This window comes from Theobroma umbraticum, unplaced genomic scaffold (assembly GCF_002168275.2).
Source record: "Theobroma umbraticum cultivar Fairchild unplaced genomic scaffold, ASM216827v3 scaffold_4.1, whole genome shotgun sequence".
Lineage (NCBI taxonomy): Eukaryota > Viridiplantae > Streptophyta > Magnoliopsida > Malvales > Malvaceae > Theobroma > Theobroma umbraticum.
The window spans coordinates 7,947,009-7,971,066 of NW_018397258.1; the positions used below are offsets into that span (position 1 = coordinate 7,947,009).

The following is a 24,058-nucleotide window of genomic DNA, read 5'->3' on the forward strand; positions in this document are numbered from 1 at the left end:
ATGTTTAGGAAATGGGCAGCGCTTTATACACGACATGAATTATTATGTATTGTCAAAAGAGGTCAATGGCCCTGAAGGCAGCATGACCAAAGCTAGGTCATATCTGACGGTTGGAACTTGTTCTTGATAGGAAACTTCCTAGGATGAGGTGTTAAATTTCGATTTGTTCCACGTTATTTGAGGCGCTAAGCAAAACTACATCTGAAAACTGGGGGTATTAATAAAAGTAATATTGGCATGTATCTTAAGGTCTATTGGGAGGTGGAAGAATTGGGAGGGTGCATGCATGATGCTATTGCTGACGAGTTTCTTTCGTTTGGCGTTCTAGGGTGAGCGGATTTCACCCTTCATTTGCAAAAGCTGCCTTCCCTTAATGCGGTTTCACTGTTACAAATTATAAAATCATACCAACAATTACAAATGAATATATTAGTTAGCCAACAATTCATTGACTTTAATTTGCCCATGGAGCAATCAAAAAAACTGGTCAGGCCCGACAAATATGAGCGTTTTCACAACATTGTGAGCCCAAGTCCGTCTGCGCTCCACAGCCATTAACAAGTGCCCATTCAAGATTCTTTCTTTCTTTCTTTCTCGAAAAAAAAGATGCTTTCTATCTAAATATTTTATTGTTTGTGTTTCTAGGGACATTTCAGTAATATCATAATTTCAAATTGGATAAGGATTGGTCAAGCTCCAATCCTTGGACCAGACCTCTTTCACCTACCTAACATCTCCTGTTCTGCTTTGCATTTTCAGAACTCGTACAAACTTATTTAAAGGCCCAATCTAACTTCAAATAGATGAAGGCCCTAAGGGAGCCCAAGATAAGAGTCCCAAACTTCAATAAATAACGTTTGAGATTTGATTTTACCACAAGGATTTCATTAACTCTTGTATATCAAAAAAAATTATAACATTCAATTACATATTATAATAGTTTGTTTTCTATATAAAAAAATTATAATTTGAGAACTTATTTTTATGATGGAGTTATTATAGACTTAATCATATGATTTTTTTTTTTATCTTACTTATCTACGTCATATTAAATGCAAGTGGAAAACGAAATAAAAAAAATCAAATTTAAAATATCCAAAATGCAAAATCTTTTAACAATCATAACAATGTAGTTTTGATAGTCTTAAAACAAATAAGGAAAAGCATAACAACAATTTTATATCCCAATGTGCCTCTATGATAGGTTTTAATTGGTGATATTGAGTTATATGTCAAAAGTGCATATATTTATTCAAATAAAGTCAAGTCTTTTTGCTCTTTTTTTTCTTTTTTCCTTTTTATAATATTAAATGGAGCCTTGAACTTGTCATCACATTCATTATTTAGGTAAATAACTCGTTTACATTCATTTGGTGAGGTTAGCCGAGGGATAACCAATGAAATAGAGCAAGGGCCAGCAATTTGCAATAGACTTGTGGGAATAATAATTCTCATCTTTTTTTTTTTTTTTGGGTTTGTTCAAAGGGTCGTGGTGTGGTTTCGTTAAGCAACTGTTGCTTGTTTGTTCAATGGGTCAAAAAGCTCCATTCAAGCCCAACCAATTTGAAAGGAAAACCTTAACCGACATCCCAAAACTCTAATTATTATTTTTTTTTTTTTTGGAAAAGAAATGTAGAGTCAAAGGGTTCATTGGATTTGGAATAAGCATACACCGAATTTATGCTTTATGAATGGTAGAAGAACAACAATGGAACAACATTTCTGCGACTTCTTTGGCCTTTTTATTTTGTTGCACGCTCTGTTGGCTGTACGTGGAAAAAATAATATACGTATTCCGTGAATAAGTTATTCTAAATGCATTCCATTATCGCGTAAGAAAAAAAAAATGGTGGTGAATAACCTTGGGGATGAGAATATATATATATATATATATATATATATGTATATATGAAACTCTTTTCTTTTCCTCTTCAGTTTCTTTAAATACGGTGGAGTTTTACATAGAGAAGTTTGTTTCTCTAATTATTACTCAACACAAATTATGCCCGTACGTACTAAGGATTTATTAGAGGAAAGGGCAAAACACATAGGCTCCTTTTCCATTCCTTTTCTGGTGTTTTTTCTTTCTTTTGGAGGTGAAATCCTTTCATTCCACTACCTTTCCCTTTATCCCTTAAATGCAAACAAAGCCACAAAAGACTAGATTCTATGCTCAAGTGTCGGCTTTGTCCAGGCCAAACACTGCCATCAAAAAAACAGAAAGTCTGTCTGTGTATCTCAAATGTTTTGATTTCAAACATGGACATGGTTCCTTTACTTTACCCAGTGGTTGTCTTTGGTCGCTAGTGTCCCAAAGAACCATTTAGTACGAGGTGTCTCTCTCCAACAACTTCCGAGAAGGAGACATTTTTGCTTGCCCTGGACAATAGAGAAGGATAAAATGAAGACGTCCGGGTAATGCTCAGTACTTTTCATTCCAAAATGATCAAATAATTACTTGCTTTCTTTGTCACTAAACATTATTAAGGAATTAATTAATTCATTTCTATATTGTTTTACCTGCTCAAAGCAGTTGTGCAATGCATTTAGCCCATATTCCTTTCTGGGTGACATAGCCTGGGACCATTCTAGATTCTGTCGTCCCCACACCCAGACCTTTAAAAAACTTCCATTAAAATGAGTCAAAACTTAACAAAATAATGCAGCAGCTTCACTGCCCAAGCAATACTTTTCCAATTAATTAATTGTAATTTTTTCTCAGATAATAGTCTGTGTCGACCTTTGACGAAGAATTTAAGACTTTCAAACCTCTCACGAATTTTGCTGGAATCCATCATATTGGAAAGGGACAAATAAAAACGAAATTAAGAAGATAAAAGGAATCCCATTGCCATCTTAATTATTTGTTTTTGCTATATACGACCAATTCTTGCAAACCACTACATTTGGATGGATCATTCATTTTTTGGTGTTGCATTGGCGCTTAATTAATTTTATGTAAATATTGTTTAGTCAATTGTTTTTAGCTATATATAGAGTGAATGATAATTTAATTAATTAGGCTCAACAAATTTAGACCAAAGAATTGGGAAGGCTACACCGAAGAAGAAGAGAGAATGGCATGTCTTTATACATATCTTTTTTAAAAAAATATTGGGCCTTACTTGTAGAATACAATTATACAGCCACTCGTTTTTAATCATAGATTTAACTAGAAGTAGAAGCAGACAATGACGAAGATGGTTCATGGTATTGCTGTACATGCCAATTACGTATATTAATGGAAAATAATTGGCATAATTCTAAGAAATTTTTTTAATTATTTAAAACAATTATAATAAATTTTTATTTTTTTTGTTACTTTCAATCAAGTTATTATATTTGTAATTTGAATCAAATAGTTTTTTATACTTAATAATTGACTAAGAGTTGTTAGTCAAAATATCACTTTTAATTTTATATCACGTAATGCTAATACGATATGTTGACATATTATAGTAGAGAGTGACATGACATGTTAATGTGATATGATGATATAATCACATGATATTTTTCAATCAATTTCATATAAATATAAAATGATAAATGACGTTTTTACTTATGAAAGTTAGAACCGTTATTCATAAGGATATATTTGGTTCAAAATAAAAATATAAAAGTTTTTTTTTTCATTTGAAAATTGCTTTTAATTATATTAATGTTCTCTTCCAAGTATGTTATGGAAAGTCTCAAGCCTTTCAAAAGTACAGATGATTGATTAAACTTAATATAAGAATAATAAATTATTTAAATTCTCTTAAACAGTTTAAGAACTTTTTAAAATATTATACTAAAATAATAACTTAGATGCAGTGAAAATCATTAACAAATATTTTTTCCTTTTTTTAATGTACTAAGGAGGTATTGATTAACTGTTTATAAATTAACAAGAAGAAGAGGAATTTAATGACCAAAAATGCCTAGAAGGAGAAGACAAGGACCGAGAAGAAAGGAAGATGGCGGTACGCATGTGCTTAATTTTTTATGAATTGAATTTGTATATAAAAAATTAATTAATATCACCATGGTGTAATTATTCAGTAGATGAATAATGAGGCTAAAAAACATCCTATCTTTAACTAAAAGAAGCAAAGGACAACGTACGTGGAAGGATTGGACATGGTGTAAATGCCTCGCATATAATTAACTTTCATAGCTTTTGCAATCATAGACAAAGTATTCGAGTTCATCTTATTTAACACTATACATGGAATTAATTAATTAATTAATTAATTATGTTGATCTATCTCCTATATATGGAAAGATATTGGTAATAAATTTCACAATTAAATTCCTAGTAGCTGTCATGTTTTTTTTATTGAAATAATTTGTGATAAATGTTATGATAAGCATGTAAGAAGAGCCTTTACAGTTCTAGAGTGCAAGGGGGAGGAGGTTATCCGTCTTAATATGGAAAATATAAGGTTTTGAATGTCTAAAGTTTTCAAAGAATATAAGTAAAGACAAAGTTGCAAAAAGTTGTAACATTATGACTGTGTGTTGAATTATGAAGCAACGTACATGCATTAAATAGCTCCCCCTTTATAGTGCTTCTTATACAATTCTCTCAAAAAGTGGATACCGAAGGATGAATAGATTCATGCACCTGCTCACCTGAGTTCAAGTCACGTGGGAAGCAGTCACGTATAATAGTTTGGCCTGATGGCATATACCACCAACTAGCGATGAAAAGGTGGATCAATCCAAGACAACAAAATAGAACCTTGTTCATCCTGATCAAACCCACGACCAAACTTAGATTCTTCTTTAAGGAATGCATACATTGGATTCATTAATCTTTGAAAACTTCAACGTTATTGAAATAAGGAATATATAGTTGCAAATTCTTCACGTGCTGGAATATGTACATTTTGAGCTTAAATATCAGCATTTCCATAAGCTTCGGGCTTATATACTCATGAAAATAAATTAATATTAACTCATTTTTTCATTTAACCTGATTATTAATTGTTTTACATAAATCGGATATACATATATACATTGAGCCTACTGTTGTTTACTGTAGCAGCTAGCAGCTGCTTTAAGATAAAGATATATGACGAGCGGGTGAAACATTTAATGTGGCCATGGATGCTCAATAGAATATACCATTGCCAAATTTCCATGAATATGAAAAACATTATAAAATAATTAATGAGAGAATCTAGCACGTTTAATTATACGTCTGCAAAATCTTCTTTGTTTGAATGGATTCATTAGCTAAGCTCCCAGACACCTTGTTCAACTGAGCTAAGTACAATGGTTCATGCACCTTGCCCAAAAGAAAATGGCCCCATGGCCGTTTACTTGCTATTACATCACCCTCAAGTTGCCATCTGCATGCTTCACCACTGAAATTTTACTGGCCCGTGAAAACCGAAAGCTGCACTCATTTCACTACCTTAATTAATTTTCTCCCCTGTAACTTCTTCCCGCTTATTAGCTAGGTTAATTCTCTCCCTAACATTGATCTCAATTCATTTGTCTCCTCCTTTTGGTCTTTGGTAACGCTAATAATTATAATTTAATCTCTATTTTATTTTGTGGGACGGCAAAGCAATGAAGTCACCCACCCCCCCGAATTAGGAAAGCTGGCATGGCATCTCTCTTAATATGTATAGGTACGACATTAAAAATGGGGATGCTATAAAGTGCTCTGATAGACCCATCTTTAACTATTTAAACGCAAGTTGATGTTAAACTAATCCAAAACTACGCAATTTCTAGTTAAACAAATTAGTCGAGATAATCATCATAGATTATCTTTGAATAATTTATTTTGTACCGAAAGTGATTTGGTTCAGACCCGATAGCTACTATATGGCTGACCGTCGGTCCCCCGGAGACAGCGCCGGCTACGGCGGACGGTAAAATGATGAGATTTGTCAAAAGTTTGAAGCATATCGGTCCAGTCATGAACGAGGGCTTAACAAAGAAATGACGATGATTAAAAAATTATGATGTGTAATCTAGGAAATGACCATGTACGATGAATCCTGGGGTTGTCGGGCCTAAAATTAGTGCTTGGATTAAAAAAAGTGGTCAAATTACGCATGACCTTGTCCGGATATGGTGGGCACCACTGTTCATCTTGACCTTCTCACCACACCCTTGTCACGTGATAGAGACAAAACAAAATTACACCCATATATATATGGATTAATATTTGATGTTATGTCAATGTATAGTTTCTATATATTATCAACTCATCAAAATATGGAAACTTATTAATGAGTAAAAATAAAAATTCTTTAGAGATTAAAAATAAAATATTAAAAAGTTTATAATGATTAATTAAATAGAAAAATATTTTCATTTTTCTATCTCTCTCAACAATTTTTTTTCTTATTCTCATCTTTTTCTCTCTCCAACTCCATTTTCATCTCCTCCTCTTCCATTATCTCTCTCCAAACTCTTAATCTTCTTCTCCTTGTCTTCCATTATCTCTTTCCAACCCCTTCATCTTCTTCTCCTTTTCTTCCATTGAAATTAAGTTTTGCAAATTTTTACAATTTTAAGAGTAGTTTTAAGATTTTTTTTATTTTTTTAAACCATAAAAGAGATTGAGAAAACATATTTTACAAAATGAGAAAACAAGATTTAAATATATAAATCTCATAAACAAAATTTTATTAAGTTAATAATTTTGTTTCTAATTAACAAGATTAAGCCAAAAATTGTTCTTCCACCTTTTCTTGTGGTGTTGCAAAGGGAAATTCACTTTCACTCATAATTTTTTTTTTATTTAGGGAAATGAGGATTTGAACCTTACTTTTTAGACATAAGATTATGCATCAATTAATGAGCTAAATACTTGAAGTGCCACTTTCACTTAAATAGTTGATTTAGAAACCTCTGTAAAATGGTTAGTTCCATCAAATATGATTGATTTTCATTTAAAATCTTAAAGACAAGGGTTTAGTTAAAAATTAAAATGTTTGTATAACATAATGATTTTGGTTTAAATATCATAAAACATGTGATTTAGTTTAACATCTCAGGTTTAATTTTATTAACATTTTGGATTTTAGTAAAATGGTAAAGTAACACCTCAAAAGAAATTTTGGTTTTTATAGGAATTTGGAGATTTATGATAGCATTCTAAGGAAAAAAAAAACCTAATGTCCCTAGAAAAAGAACAATTTTGGGCTTAATTTGTTATTTAGAAGCAAAATTGTTGGACAAAATAAAATTATACCAACAAGATTTATTTATTAGAATCTTGTTTCCTTAATCTCTAAAGAATAAAAATTATGGAAGAAGAAGAGAAAAAGAAGATGATGGAGTTAGAGAGAAATAGAAAAAAGGAGAACAAGAAAAAAAAATGGTTGAGAGAGATTGAAAAGTGAAAATATTTTATTTTTTAATTAATTATTATAAATTTTTAATATTTAATTTTTTGTCTCTAAAAGTTTTTTATTTTAACTCATTAATGAGGTGATTAATTTTGATAAGGTGATAGTGTGTAGAAGTTATACGGTGTTAATCCTTCAAATATAAATCTTATATACATATGATTATTAAATGTGAGCTACGTACCATACTTTAAAAAGTAACTTATTAATTTATATAATTTTAACATTATAATGAAATAATTTTCCTTTCCATATTTTCATTAAATATGGTGCTCGTATTTTATTTTATCGAAAAGTTCATATCTTTTATTTACACTTAAAAAAAATCTCTGTCTTTTTATTATAACCATACAAATCCTTAAATCATAATATCGTCAAACCTAATGTCACATTGTTTTTTGTCCACGTGTCGATTGAGGAGGCCTCATCTTCAAGTCATGTCACATGCCACGTAACGAGCATGACTTGGGAAAAAGGAGAAAAAATCACCTCCATTGTCAAATAGCCACATCATTAAGCACGTCACATTCCATATGAATAAAAAAAAATTAAAGATAGAATGAAAAAAAATCCACATAATCTAATTGTGATGTGTCAATCGTTATGTTTCAAACACGTGTCATCAACTAAGACATAATAGAAACTGTGGAGGTCAACATGATTTGTGATCCAAATTTTAGAGACCATAAATTTAATTTACTCTCTTTTTTTTTTTTTATAAATGAGGAGGGAGAAGATTTGAATAAACTTTGCTTAAAAGGAAATACAGCTAAGTTATTATACTTGTCACTTTTCTAATTTACAAAATTAAATATAATAATTTTTTTGGTGCTATAATTATTTTATTTGATATATTTTTATTACGTAACAATATGGTGTTGTCATTTCACTCAACTATATACTTTAAAAATTATTATTACATTTTTTGAATAAATCAAAATATAGCTTTTTTATGTATATCTATGATTTTTAAGCCTTGGCTCAAGCTGTAAAAGTGTGAAAATGGACCCTAAAATTTTTGCAAATTTGGTATTATACAAAAATATTTAATCAAGCCATTCGAGCATTTAGTTTATTAATTGGTAGATGATATCTCTATTTAAAAAATATAAGTTTGAATTTTTTTTAATTTAAGAAAATAAAATAAAAAATTTTGAGAGACGAGAAGAGAATCACAAGTTGTCACAATTCAAGTGGAAAAGTTTACTTTAAATTTATCTAATATGAAGAAATTTATAAAATGAAGTTTTCACACTCTGTTTTAATTTATTTTTTATTCAATAATTTTCAACATGATGAATTTACGAAATGATTGCATAGATCTTAATTAGTGGGAACACCACAAAGAAAAAGTTGATTAATTTAAAGAAAAGAAAAAGGAGCAAAGAGGCGTCTCAATCAAAGTAGTAGAGCATCTAGCAATCTCTTCATTCCCCTTTGGGTGGAGTTGCCAAAAGTCAACCAATTTTATCGGAAACTTCTCGGAGAGATTGAATCTGTTAAGAAAGCTTTTAAGGTACATAGAGAGGGCCTGAATGTAGACCAATCTGGAAAGCAAATAAGTTGCACCCATGACTTTTTAGTTTTTTGTTTTAAACATTTCTTCCAAGATGATATGTAAGCACATCCTTTTCAGTGTTGTTTTGATCGTTTTCGATGGCGTCGTTGTTGACAGAAATTAGAGTTGGACGATTGCCTACGCTTGCGCAATTGATTTAAACACTTGACCACCTTGCCTCCCCTTTCACATCAATTCTCGTACCCTATCAGCCACATTATTCAGTACTTTTCTGTTTTTGCAGTAGGTACCACATCTTATGAAAACAGATCATTTGGTTCTAATTCTACTGAACTCATGTTTAGATTGATGCACCTCTCATTTTCCTCCCTAAAATATTTGATTGCCAAGAGAATGACTTAAACTTTGCCATAAAGAAAAGAAAAAAAAGGAATCGTTTAGGTGAGATCAATTTTTGAAATTTCTACAAATTAGTTGAGAGATTACATCAAATTAGTTATTTGATTAAATGCATTAAATTTTGTTTCTGTTTGTGAAAATATGAAAGAGGATGAAATTTTTGTTTGGTATGACAAATGCTTTTCACTGTATATGTGGCAAAAAAAAAATAAATCATTGATATAGAGGTAGATACGGGGCTATTGTTGATTTAATGGCATGTTTGGGTTTTTATTTGCCAAAAAAACTGCCTTTTTATGGTAGTTATTTTAGGAATTATGATTAAATTAGTCACTATATTATATATATATATATATTAATTTTATTGAATTTTGTCATTATATTCTTAATTTTGTTGATTTTTTTTTAAAAAAAAAAGTAATGAAATTGAAATATTTTACAAAAATATTTTTTAAGTGTAAGTGATATAAATTTCAATGAATTTTGTTACTTTTTGTTTAAAAATTAACAAAATTAAAAATATAGTCATACTTTTAGGCCAGGGATATTTGCAGCTGTGGATGTTTTCATAGCATTTAATGTATTAGAGACTTTTCAAACTAAGCAAACTAGTACATTGGCAAGGCAGTAAGGACACAAGGAAAGGCTTGGGATGAACTGTCCAAAGCTAAATATTTACCTTTTCCATGTATGATTCAGAAGCCCCATAAAAAGCACAAGGTATGCTATTTGGTCAAATTTTTTGGTTCAAGCATGGTTATGACTGACTCAATAGGGAATATAATGCCTATATGATATGAATGTATATTAAATTATTAAGTTTTTTTTTTGAAACTTTTGTTGCTCTTCATTAATAAATTTCCAAAAATAGACCTTGCATTAACAAATTATATCAGGTAAAACAACACCAATCCTTTCATATTATTTGTTTATTTAGTGTATAAAGATAAATTGGGTAAAAGTCAAAAAGTTTTCTTAAAATATCAAATGGACATTTTAATTCCTTTTATTTTAAAATGATGTTTTTGGTCTTTTAATTGTTAACACGGTTAGTTAACAGTTAACAAAAATCATACCTAATACTACACAAATATTTTAGGACACAAATGCCCTCTTACAAAAATCTACTCATTTTCTCTTTCAAAACTTAATAAAATTCACTTTAATATTTAATAAAATTCGTTATTTGAAAGGGAAGGAAAAACCTTAGAACTTAATAAAATTTTAAAACGGGATTTGTGAATGTGATAGTTTGTCTCATTTTGTTACTTAATAAAACTCAGTATTTGATTGAGAAGAAAAAACCTTAAAACTGTTTATATATAATAATGAAATCAAAATCTTTTTACATCACCCTAAACCCCAGTCTCAAAAAACAAATTTTAGACAAAATTTTTTTAACAAAATTAGTAATCATGAATAAAAAATTAATCTATAGACCCGATACCATTAAATTTGAAATATCCATAATTGAATAAAATATTTACTTTTAATACATTCTTTTCAATTTAAGAAAAAATCTCAAACTATAAGGGAAATAAAAAGTTTGATAACAATAAACTTTACCTCAAGAGAGAAGTTTGTGGCTTTTTAGAGCAGATCCTGCTTCAAATTTCCAAGCTTTCAAATCAAAATTTTTTTTTTTATTAAGATTTTTGAAGAAACAATAAGCATATTTTTTAAAAAAGAGAATATATTTAAATCAAAAAATAATATAAAAGGTATTTATATCTTAAAATATTTTATGTAGTATTAGATCTTATATTTTTAATTGTTGATCACTGTTAGTTAAAGAGTTAAAAACATCATTTTCAAATAAGAGAGAGCTTTTGAAGTGTTTTGAATGAGCTTGATAAATTTGTAAAAGAATTTGAACTTTAAGTTTTGATTACCGTCCATTTAAAATATTTTCAGATAGTAAATAGTCAGTTTGTCCAAATTTTTCATCTTTCTTTTATTTTTAAGCATATTATCACATAAACTTTGATTTTTTATGTATTTCACATTATAATTCAAAATTCTTTTATAATATTGATATACAATATTGTTAATTTTTTAAAAATAAAAAAAATTAAAAATCCAATTTGAAATATATATAAAAAATATTTAGTATTTAAAAATAAAAAAATCGATTCTATATTAAGTGGAGTTTTTTTTTGTTTAATTGAGAAAAGGAGATTCAAATATCGTTTTTTAAAATGAAAAATTATGTATCAATTAATAAATTAAATATTTGAATATTTATATAAATTAGAGTTTAAATAATACTTTATTAGTAAGTTGATGTAATATTTGAACGTATATGAGATCAATGGCAAGTCTTGTTTAAATAATATCTCTTTTATATTTCTAAAACAAAAAATTCTCTTTGATTTAATTCATTAACTAGCAATTTCGCATAGATGGTCTCCAACTGTGTTCTATGTTCAAAGCTCTTCCCAATAAAGAGGAAGAAAATTCGATGCCAATTGAAGTGACAAGTGGCTGCCACGTAAGCTAAGAAAAAAAAAGGAAGCCGAAGTTGAGTAGGGTGACAAGGCAATATACATCAGCTCTTGTGTAATTTTGGGTCCAACCCCGCCGCCGTGCGTCATTTGACTAACGTGCGTAATTGCTGTTTGTTTTTATGTCATATGAATATTTTAATGTGTGGTTTAAAAATATTTTCTCGTTCAAATCTGGCCTTTAATTCTGGTATATAGAGGGTTAGGTACTTGATTTGTTGTTAGACCAAAACGGAGTTGTCAGTTGGCACTGAGAGAAGAAAAGAACAAGCTGCTGGGCAAAATCTAAAGCATACCCATACAGCTATGAATAATCTCACACCAGATATGGATTCCTGTTTCTTTCAACACTCGACTCCAGAATTCTCCCCCGAATCATCGTCTGGCTCGCCGGAGCCCTGCTCTTGCTGGGATGACCTCCTTCTCCACCACAATTCCATTCCTTTCAACTTCAACGACTCTGAAGAAATGCTTTGGATGGATTTGTTGGCTCAAGGGCCTAAAGAATCCTCGGAGTCCAACTCCACCGATGGGCTAAAGGAGGAAGAAGTTACTTCAGACGCCAAACATGAGGAGCCCAAGAAAGAAAAAACTTATCGAGGGGTCAGGAAGAGGCCATGGGGAAAATATGCAGCTGAGATTAGAGATTCAACTAGAAATGGTGTCAGGGTTTGGCTGGGAACATTTGACAGCGCTGAAGCAGCTGCTTTAGCTTATGACCAAGCAGCATTTTCAATGAGAGGGTCATTGGCTACTCTCAATTTCCCAATAGAAGTCGTCCGGGAATCGCTTCAGGACATCAAGTATCGATGCGAGGAAGGTTGCTCTCCTGTTGTGGCTCTGAAGAAAAGGCACTCCCTTAGGAAAAGGTCAAAGAACAAGAAAAGCAAACAAAACGAGGCCGCAAGGCAACAGCAAAATTTGGTGGTGTTGGAGGATTTGGGGGCCGACTACTTGGAACAACTTCTAAGTTCATGTTAAACGGCTGCTCCTAGGTAAAATTCTTGCCATGAGGCAGGGGGCAGGGCCTGTTCATTGCAATTTATTTATTCCAATTCATTCTAGTTGTTTTCTTGATTTTATTTGAATCTCGGAGCTGTCCGATTTTTCTTGGGGGGTTGATTAGAGGGCTGTTGAATCTTGTTCCATAGTTCATCTTCTCTGATTTTGGTTTTGGGTTTTTTTTTTTGTTTGTAAAGTTGAAACTTGAAAATGATGAAAATGTAAAAAATTTCACCTTTATGTTATCTGCCTCAATTATTGCATTCTAAACCATGGGGGCAAGATTTCAAGTGCTTTACCCTTTATGGCCGACTTTATATTGTTTAAGGATTGTGGACTAGGTTTGCAAAAACCCAAAAGAATTCTATCTGGAAGGATTCAGACAAAACAAGGCCAATGAGTTATTTTATGTGGATTACAAGGTTGAATGAAAGCCACTAGATCCGCGGAAATCTAACTTTCACATTGGGCTTTACAATATCTAAGTAAACAGCGGTTAAAATATGCTACTTCTACTAACAGTGTTCTATAAACTAGTGAATCAGTGGAATAATGCCTCATGGACATTGGATTTCACAATTTTAGAGTTGCTAAAGGTTCAATTTTTCTTTTAAAAAATCACTCTTCGATTTACATCATAAGAAGTGGAGACCGGGGGGCAGAGAGTTGTTCAAGATTTCAATAGGAAAGGAATCTTTCAGAACAAGGAGAAAAAGGGAAAGAAGAAAAATTGTAATTAGCACAATTTGCATTATTTCTATTGACGTCTGCTTTTTCAGATAGACACAAACAAGCACTAGGCAATGAAATTTATCCGAAATTAAGAAATTAAAGATAGATTCCGTGAAGTATCATTAGCATTTCTAAATAACGAAGACATCAGCAAGCAATTTGTCACTGGTGCTGCAACACAACGCTTTATATTATCTGCTTGTAAGAAACCCAACGGAGCAATTCTAGTTTGTTGTAAACAAATTGTTATAAAATGTAAAGGAAGAATCTAAGCATCTTCCTTTTTTTTTTTTTTTCACACCCATAACCGAACCCTCTTTCCCCATCACTAATTTATTTCATTCAATTTTCTAATCAGATAGAGACAAATTCATTTCAGAGAATTCATGTGATCGGCTTGTACATGGGAAACGACGAAAGGACACTGCTCCACCACCAGTTGCTCGATTTAGAAATGAAACGACCACGACATATTAGCTGTCGTCATTATAATATGAAGCATGCGTTTCCCTCAATTAAATGTGAGAAATTAAAGTGTTGTTATCCGAAATCAAATCCAAATTTGCATTTATATGTCATGTAAATAGCTATAAAAGGACATTCAATTCTTCCAAACCTCACCCTGGGAGTCAACAAATTAAGTTTTAGCCCTACGCTTGTTGGACAGCCAATCCTTGGCCAGAAAAAATTAAAAAAGAAAAAACAAAGGTTGGACAGGCAATTGACGCAACCTGGCCAATTGACAAATCTTGCTTGTAGCAAACGGTTCTTGGAGTCGTGAATGGAGGTGTCAAAAGTCTAATCAGATGAAGAACCTTTTTTATGCCGTGCAAGTTCTAAATTAACACGCATGAACCCTAAATAATCGTACTTGATTATACGAGACAAAGGAAAAAGTTGAAAATGAAACTCGTCCATGATAACATCCCAGTCGCCCTGTTGTGAGTAAGGAGGGGATCAGCTGGCGAAGGCAGGGCTGGGCAGACACCTTTTGCTTTTATACTTCAACTCAGATTTGGCCCCTGAGTTCACATTCCTTTCAAAACCTAAACTTAAGAGCCCTCGGTCGAATCTCCACAAGGTTAATTTACTTGACACTTTGTCGTCCGATGGTTAGTCCTTCCACAACATGTCGTTTCCAATGCCATCTTAATTGCCCTGATGCTGCAATGAATATAATGTTTTCTTTCCTCTTTTTGCGTTTCTATATTGATTCTGAATGAATCGGGCAAACAATTTGCCACTGATTCTGCGACATAAATCAGTTAGTGAGAACCCAATACGACAGCTGCCAAACCCTAGTGTCAACAAACAAAGAAACTACTATAATATAAGGAAAGGAAACTGAAGAACCACTTCCCATTTATTATTTTTTCCGCAAGTCAGAAACAGACAATTGCAGGAATTTCAAAGAATAATTTTTTTGAACAAGTATATCATAAACAACCACAACTCCTCCCTTAACAATTGCCTTAGGTTGAATTTAGAAATTAAATCACCACGGCAGACTAGCTGTCGTTTTCATAAAATGATCAGACACATGTTCGTTTCTTTACCATTTATTTTCTCTTCTTTCTTAAGTAAAATAGAAAAGCATTATGATTTAATCAATTTGATATCCAAAATCACCTGAAATATCAAGTGAGGCTTGCGCCACCTATCGGATCCTTCACATAGTTCACTATTGGTTATGGTTAAATAACATGTCAAGGTGAAAAAGTTGAGAACCAATACGGAGTTGATAAATCTTTATTTTAAATCCTGAATTCATGTGTAAAGATTAAAACATTAAATTATCTAATTATTATTGTTTATCTATTTGAGTCATTGAGGTAGTCATTATTCGTAGTGGAATAACAAATTTATTTAGTCGTTGAGGTCTAATCAAGGATAGGTCTTTCTCTTCGCTATTCTCTTTTATTTATGGCGATTCACAATGGATAGATACAGTACTTGGAAGGAAAGAGGAATATATATAAACCATAGAAGCCTCCCATTAAAAATTTATTGGGTTAAGACCTATATAATCACCAAACTATATTGATCCAATTAGACATGTAAAGTTCATCATTAACTAATTATTTTAATATTAATTAGTCTTTCATACTTTGTCTTACAATAAGACTAAATTATCAATTTATTTTATTAAACCAAAATTATCAATTAATAATAGCCCACAAAATAGAAAATTTTAACATTCTCCTCTTGGGCAATATTATTTGGAGTTTATTTTGATTTTAAGAAAACACTTTAGAAAAACAAGACTCCAAATTGATTGATTTAATTTTGATGTGGCCACAATTTAAAAAAAAAATTAAAATGTCTTAATGATTCTATCCAACAGAAACATCTAATATTGAATTGTGGTAGTGATTATGCCACTTATTGACATACGATCAATCCATAATTACAAGTACGAGTGATCTTATCATCAATGGATCTCAATGTGGTTGTGTAGTAAGAAAATAGCTCCCAAATGTACTCCCAATGTACTATGTTCATTATCGATCCTCTTACTGATTTCTCTAAACCTATTGAGAACACTTAAATGATATTGTTCTCTTTGACACATTAGGTCTCATGATTTTATTCTACAAAAAGTGTCTCACAAGTTGAAGATGATGTATACACTTAAATATCGAGTCTCAATCTAGTACATAATCAATATGAAATTTATGACTCTCCTCTAGGACGATGACATCCTCTACTCTCTTATACTCTAATGAGGACCCATTATCCTTAATGGCATATTGCTAATACCTCATATCCACTTTGATACTAACTCATGTCATGGTCTACACCAATTTACAAAGTATTATTCGCTTTAGCCAATAAATGATAATATTTCTACATATATATATTATAATATCGATCAACTTATGGCATTAAGGATTGTTTTTGTCTTAATTTGCTGATTAGCTTCTCACGATAACGAAAATGTTGACCGGTTTGCTATACATACTCATCACTTTAATGATTTGCTACATAGTCTTGATCACATGCCGAGGCCTTAAAAAGTAGAGGGTTGAATTTTCACTTGAAAATAGATGTGAAGTACTAAAGTTTCTAAATAAAATCTATCACAATCATAATTTAATTATAGATAAAAAAATTTGTCAATTTACTCTAACTCGTAAAATTCATTTGATTTGTCCAAATTCTAATCCAACCCAATCCAATTTGATTAGAAATATTTAACAATTCAAAAATTTTCAATTCAAAATATAAAATGACTTAAATTTGATTCAAATTAAATTAACTCGAATTCAAAATAACCTAAACCTAGACAATCAGAGTAACTAATTCAAAATGATATGAATCTAAATAATTTGTTCCAATTCAATTTAATTTGAATTTAAAAAAGTTATAATCTCTAAATGATTGAAATGCAAATAACTCGAATATCATACTTAAATAATGAAATACAAAATGACTTGATTTCAACAATAATTCAAATTTCATTCGATTTAAAATAACTCAGTCTGAAAGTAATCCAACTCAACTCACCCGACTCTAAATTGTATAGTAGACTGCATCTAGAAGCTAGGGCTCAACCCGACTAGTAATGAAGGAATATTCTAATATTTATGAAGCAGCCTGTCTGTCAGTATATATTACTCTAGTAACATATATAACAAGTCTAAACTCTTCAGGGATAAGTTGGTTTTCTCTAAGGAAAAACAAAACAGAGTTTCAAGTTTTAAAGACGAGAGCATACATAACATGTCATCCTAATTAGACAGAGAACTTGATTCAAGGTCGATTTTATAAAAACCAATCACCAAATCTATCAGTTGAATTTTATTACCATTTGAAGTCGTGGTTGATTTTTTTATGGTTAATATTCATGTTTAGACTCTCTCTCTCTATATAGTTATTGAGGGGGTGGGGGGGTGTTAGAGAAATAGGAATTTTATTTAAACTGATTGTTGTGACTCACATGTTATGTTAACGGGCTTCTTTGGAGGTTGTCCTTTAAACCAATACACATCTGATCTAGCTAAAAACTAAACCAACTTATAAAGCAAGCGTTAGCAACTTCATGATCAGCTTATCCCTCCAAGATATGGATTCTTCCTTCCTTGAAAGCCTGAATTCAGAGTTCCTGCTAGAATCTCAGCAAGATTTGTTAGAATCTTTCTCACCGAATAATGAGCTTTTCCTCGACCAAGATTTCCTTTCATTTGACATTATAGACTCCAAAGAGTTGCCTTCCCAAGATGCTACTCTTTGTCATCATGGGTCAAGAGAATCATCAAACTCTTCCTGTGGATTAATTGTTGACGAAGAACATGTAGTTTCCAGTGCCAAGAAACGAGAAGAGCAACAACCCAAGGAGGAAAAATCATACAGAGGGGTAAGGAAGCGACCTTGGGGAAAATACGCGGCGGAGATTAGGGATTCAACAAGGCATGGCATTCGGGTTTGGCTTGGAACATTTGACAGCGCAGAGGCGGCTGCTTTAGCTTATGATCAAGCAGCCTTATCGACACAAGGGCCCAAGGCTGTACTCAACTTTCCTGTTGAAAGAGTCCGGGAATCGCTTCGGAACATGAATTACTACTGCAAGGATGGCGCCTCACCGGCAGTAGAACTAAAGCAGAGGAATTATGTACAAAGAACATCAATGGCCAGGAAAAATAAAAAGAAGCAGTCACAAGCGAAGAATGTGGTCGTCTTAGAAGATTTAGGATCTGAATATTTGGAAGAACTTTTGAGCTCATCTCAAAGTACTAGCTCTTGTTAAAAGAAAAATTAGCTTGTTGAATCTGTCATTTGCAACAATGTCTGGTATCATATGCCTGCCTTGCTTGCCACCATGATTTGTTTTTTCTTTTCTTCTTATTTATGCAATAATTACCAAGATAGAGGCAGTCACAGATTTTTCATTCCATCGAGTTTTTTTTTTTCGGTGGGGGATGAAGCAAATTTGATTGAGAAGAAGAAGAAAAGGATGAAGAAAAAAAAAAAAAACCAGAGCACTCCAGTGATGGCTTTTTTCTCCAGCCCGGTGCGGCGCATTGTTGGTGGATAAAACTTGAATGTTTCTCTTATTTCATTCCAATCCTGATGAGAAGCTTATTACTCGCGCTGGTATCTATTGGAATGCTAAGTTGAATCTATTTGATTCTCCTTCATAACTAGCCAACTTTGATTCGGACTGGGTACTACTGGATTTTACTTTTCTCTTCATAGCAAATTACTATTACATGTAATTAGGATATAATATTATGTAATAATTGGCTTAATATATTTAGATGCAGGGGAACGTCATACCTTATCAATAGAGTGAAAACTACTAAAATGCCAATTGATCCAATAGAGGTCACTATAAACATAATTTATTTAGGACACTAGAAACGTTGCTAATTAATTCAGGATGACTCATTATAGTACACCCATACCCATTTCACTTAAATAGAAATAATAATTTTGATCCTAAGTTATGGGCAAAAGAGGTCCAGTCAAACAAACATTTGGGAAAAGGACTTCCGTCATAATTGTTACTCATTATTATAAGAGAAGCCACGACCACATTTCAAAGTTCTAAGTTCAAACGTGGCAGCTTGCTACTGTCATGCTTGCTGCTAGTCAAGGTAGTCAGTGACCTCATCTTTTTCTTTTCTATTAGTATGAGCCTCTCGTTTTGGTCCAGTGAAAGCACACAAACGTTTAACGGTAGTCGTTTATCGTAGTGTATCTTTGTGCTTTGGAGTCAAGTCGTTAAGATTAAAAGCGATGAAGCAAATTAAACTAGGAAAATGAGAAAAGGTGGTGCTGCCAACTTTGTGCTAACCCAACCCGGTGCCAACACTATATATCTTCAAACATGGAAATCCTTTTTTCCTGGGGTTGGAATTGTCAACTGAACCCACGTACTGTGTATTTTCGATAACATTTTCCCCGTGTTGATCCCCACAGGCGTCAAATCTCAACGGGATGGCGACTGGCGTAATAGAAAGAAGTTGAACGTGTCAGGAAAAGCAGAAACGGTGGAGATGGACACAAACCAAAAAGGAGTTTGGTTTGACCAATGAGTTAATTCCAAATCTCTTTTTAAAAAAATAATTCCACATCCCATGCTCCATACTAATTTTCCAGCAGATTTTCTGATCACGGCATTGTATTTACGTGTTTAAAAATTAATCCAGCTGGAGATTAAGAGACAGGCCTAAAAATAAAAATACATACTCATCATTTTTTAATAAAAGGGTATTGGAATTATTAGCATCTTCTTCCGAATATAGCGAAACAACATGATCAGCATTAATGTGTCCCTACAATTGTCAATCAAAACCGTCTACCTATCAAGTTAGCATTAATTCATTTCTTCCCTTGTGCCTTTCTTGCGCTTGACTAAGTTGCTTCTTGAGCTGCCATTTTCATGCCATGTGGCGCTTTCTAAATTTAATTATGCTATCTGAAAAGAAAGCAGGATCGGTTGAGGTGGTGCATACGAAATGGGATGCTGGCCTGGAAGTGAACACGTTGCCTGCTTACTGTGATGCTACAGTCCAGTGAATCTGGATTTTTCTCCATCTCAAAAATCAAATCACATCATAATATTTTTTCTGATGTGGAAGCTAGCTATGTCTTAAACTTGGAAGTTGAAAGCTATTTTGCTACTAACACTTATTCAACTGTATAAACAGTTGGGTGAATGATGATTCTATCTTTTGAACTCGGATGGCTGTGTGACTTAGTGAAATTTACAAGCTTGAGCTAAAATTAAAAAAAAAAATCTAAGGTTAATATTTTTAGATAAAAGAATATAAAGCAACCGAAGTATGGTCAAAATTATTAAAGCACTCCACTAACTAATTCGTGTGAATAGAAACTGTTAAAACTACAACTATAAATATCTCATAAAAAAAATTGTTCCAATATTCAGTTTCATATGTTCCCATCAATATTCTAACATTTTTAAGCAACATCTTTAACAAAATTTTCATTAGACAATTGGTACCCATAAATTTGTATACCACAAGCAATAACTGAGGGAGCCCAAAGCAAACAAATTAACAAAAAAAAAAATTAAACCTGCAAAAAGAAAGTGGAATCGTCAACGTTTGGGAAACTGGAATAAAGTAATATTAAAAATCAAGCGAAGACGCAGGAATAGATTGATTAATATTTAACCCTCTTCATTTTATTTATTTATTATCATATTAGTAATTAAAATCAATAACTTAGTTAATTTGTTAAGTGAATAAATTATAAATTGAAAATTAAAAGAAATGAGAGATTTACAAGTGTGAAAATTTTATTTCTTATTTTATATAAATCTTTGGTTCATTTGATCTTAATTATTTGACTTAAATTAAAGATTCTTATAAATAGTAACAATAATTGTAAATGATATGTTTCTTATGAAATAATAAAATAAAAATAGACAATAATGTTTTGTCGGGACTAAAAATAACGGACAAAAGAGATGAGAAAAAGGAAACATGGAAAAAATGATTAAGTTGCAACTAAATTTAAAACGTTTAGCTCCTTTTTTATTTTTTATATATTTTCTTAAAAGTTTTATGATTTCAAATAATTAAAAAAGTTTGAGAAAACATAGATATTTCGTGAATCCATTATTATGATTTTATTGGGAAGATTAAAACTCGGAATGAGAAGATGCATGCACTTACCGTTAAATAAAAAAATAAATAATATAATATTTTGAAAATAAATAAATTGTGACCCAAACGTTGAATATAATAATTACAGTGTAGATTTTTTTTTAGTCTTTCTCCTGCATCAATATACTCTTACAGATACTCCTACCGGAAAGTCCAATTGTTCCCCAGCCCATGAAAACTTCATGTATGACCCAAAGTCAACAAGTGGACCAGCTAGAAAATCCCAGGCCTCCATCTCTAACTCTGTGGAAATCCAAAACCTCTTCACATAGACTATGTAGGTCCACTAAACAATCGGTATTTCACATCTGAACCCCAACATGTCCTCCTTGGAAAACAGTATTTCTCGAAGGCAATAAACAGGCAACCACATTACAAATTGATTCCAAATTAATTATTCTGAGTTATGTACCTATGTCTCCTCTCTTCTCAACATCAATCTAAACTTGGATTCATCAAAAGAAGCTGGAAGAACCTGTCACAAGTACAATGATTCCAAGTGTTCAACATGCAACAAGGATGAAAAAAGAAAAAGGAAAAAATCTAGACAAACCAATGAACGTAGAATGTCCCATATAAGCTCCTGTCATAACTCATAAGCGGCTTAGGAAGAACATTTCACAAGCAGTTGAGTTGACAACTTTCCTCAAACATTGAGTCAGGGCAAGAAGATTTTTTATCTGTTATAAACTAAAATGTTGAGCCAGATAAATTGAAAAATATCCAAAGCAGGTAGAGAGTGCTTGTCAAGGAGCCTATCATTAATGATCCATATATAATCCACATGAGAAAGAAGATAGATTCTTATCTTCAAGATGTATGCCATGAAAAATGTCGCTATATTGCATGTATGTTTCCTCCATGAACATTTCTGAACGAGTAGTGGTAGCTAAGCCACTCACACCTAGTTGTCCAATAGGTTAGTGATTTTGTACAGTACAGCATCTCTACAATCAGGGGCACTAGGCCGGCACTCGAGGGAAAGAAGGCAAAATTTGTTATCAGGATATATATAATTAATTCCACATTTTATCTTCCGATGGGGAACCCTTTGCAAGCAATATGTTCGGGGACTGATCCAGTTTGATATTTTTACTACTTCATCGAGAGCTTGAATACTTGTCAAATTTCTATTCTCTGTTGAGAAAAGTGGTCCTATATATAGTGCATTGGTTTGACCAAGAAACAGTTGCTAGCAAATGGGTCCTTCGTCTAACTCGATAAATGAGTAGGCAAGCACGAGACGCTCCACAACCCTTCCAAGTACAAAATGCTTCATATATATATATATATATATAGGACAAAATACTTTAGATTCTAAAACAGAAAAATTAAACACTCAAAAATATATAATGATACTCACAAAAGTATCTATTTAAAGATATTTAATAAAAATCATAATTTTAATTAATAAAGAATTTCAATTAAAAATAATAGTACTTTTTGATATAAATGTTGATCAAAATTGTATAAGAAAATGAATAATTCTTACAAAATATTATGACAGAACTTCAGAAGGATTAAAAACTGCTAATGGTGAAAGACTCAAAATAATATATAAAATATCAAATGCTGAAATACTTAATCAAGGAATCAAATTTAGAACCCCATTCATGGTAGTCAAAAACATAACTCAAGATATCATTTTAGGAACTCCTTTCATTTCCATATTAAAACTTTATAAAGTAAATCATGAAGCAATGAGTATAAAAATATTAAAAATAAAAATAAACTTTCCTTTTGTAGAAAAACCTAGAATCAAGAATCTTAATTTATTAAAATCATTATCAATTCATACAGATCAAATTAATTTATTAATAAACCACAAATAGTAACAAATTACCTACTCAAAAAAAGAAATTTCTTTTGAAAAAATAAATCAACAACTAAATATTAAGGAAGTCAAACAAAAAATTAAGAAAATCAAAACTAAAATTAAAGAAACAATTTGTTTTGATATATCAAATGCTTTCTGGGAAAGGAAAAAACACCAAGTTTCTTTACCCTATACAAAAGATTTTGATGAAAAATAAATTCCAACAAAAGCCAGAGCAACTCAAATGAACAAAGAAATGGAGAAATTTTGTAAAACAGAAATCCAAGATTTGTTGGACAAAAAATTAATTAGAAAAAGCACTTCACCATGGAGTTGTTCTACTTTCTATGTCATTAAAAATGTAGAAATAGAAAGAGGAACATCAAGATTAGTGATTAATTATAAATCATTAAACAAAGCCTTAAAATGAATTAGATATCCAATCCCAATCAAAAAAGACATACTTCAAAAACTCTGTAATGCAAAAATTTTCTCAAAATTTGACATTAAATTTGGATTTTGACAAATACAGATCAAAGAAAGTGAAAGATACAAAACAACCTTCATTATCCCTTTTGGACAATATGAATGGAATGTAATATCTTTGGGTTTGAAAAATACACCTTTTGAATTTCAGAAAATAATGAATGAAATTTTTAACCCATACTCTCAATTCACCATTGTATGTATAGGTGATGTTCTAGTGTTTTCAGAAAATTTGGAAAAATATTTTAAACATCTCAAAATCTTCATCAGCATTATAAAAAGAAATGGTTTAGTCGTTTCTAAATCCAAGATTAGTTTATTCCAAACTAAAATCAGATTTTTAGGACACTATATAACTCAAGGTACAATCACACCTATTGAAAGGTCAATAAAATTTGCTAATAACTTTCTTGATAAAATACTTGACAAAGCCCAATTACAAAGATTTCTAGGAAGCCTCACTTATATTATTGATTTTTACCCAGGATTAAGCAAAATCTGTAAACCTTTATACCAAAGACTTAGGAAAAATCCTATTCCATGGACAAATGCTCATACTGACATAGTTCAATAAATAAAAAAATATGTAAAAGAACTCCCATGCTTGCACT

At 31.5% G+C, this 24,058-nt stretch overlaps 1 protein-coding gene and 1 pseudogene across 1 annotated transcript; both read left to right on the forward strand.

Annotated features, from left to right (window-relative positions):
- The first annotated feature begins 11,960 nt into the window (after nucleotides 1-11,960).
- Nucleotides 11,961-13,026, forward strand: LOC110413804 (ethylene-response factor C3-like). Its single transcript, XM_021424763.1, has one exon. It carries the CDS (start codon nucleotides 12,084-12,086, stop codon nucleotides 12,756-12,758), a length of 675 nt encoding a protein of 224 aa, XP_021280438.1. The 5' UTR covers nucleotides 11,961-12,083; the 3' UTR covers nucleotides 12,759-13,026.
- Nucleotides 13,027-17,486: 4,460 nt separating this feature from the next.
- Nucleotides 17,487-18,380, forward strand: LOC110414012 (ethylene-response factor C3 pseudogene; annotated as a pseudogene).
- The last annotated feature ends 5,678 nt before the right edge of the window (nucleotides 18,381-24,058 follow it).

Bases quoted from the DNA above. Each gene is read 5' to 3' on its own strand.
- LOC110413804 (XM_021424763.1), top strand. From the start codon at position 12,084: ATGAATAATCTCACACCAGATATGGATTCCTGTTTCTTTCAACACTCG.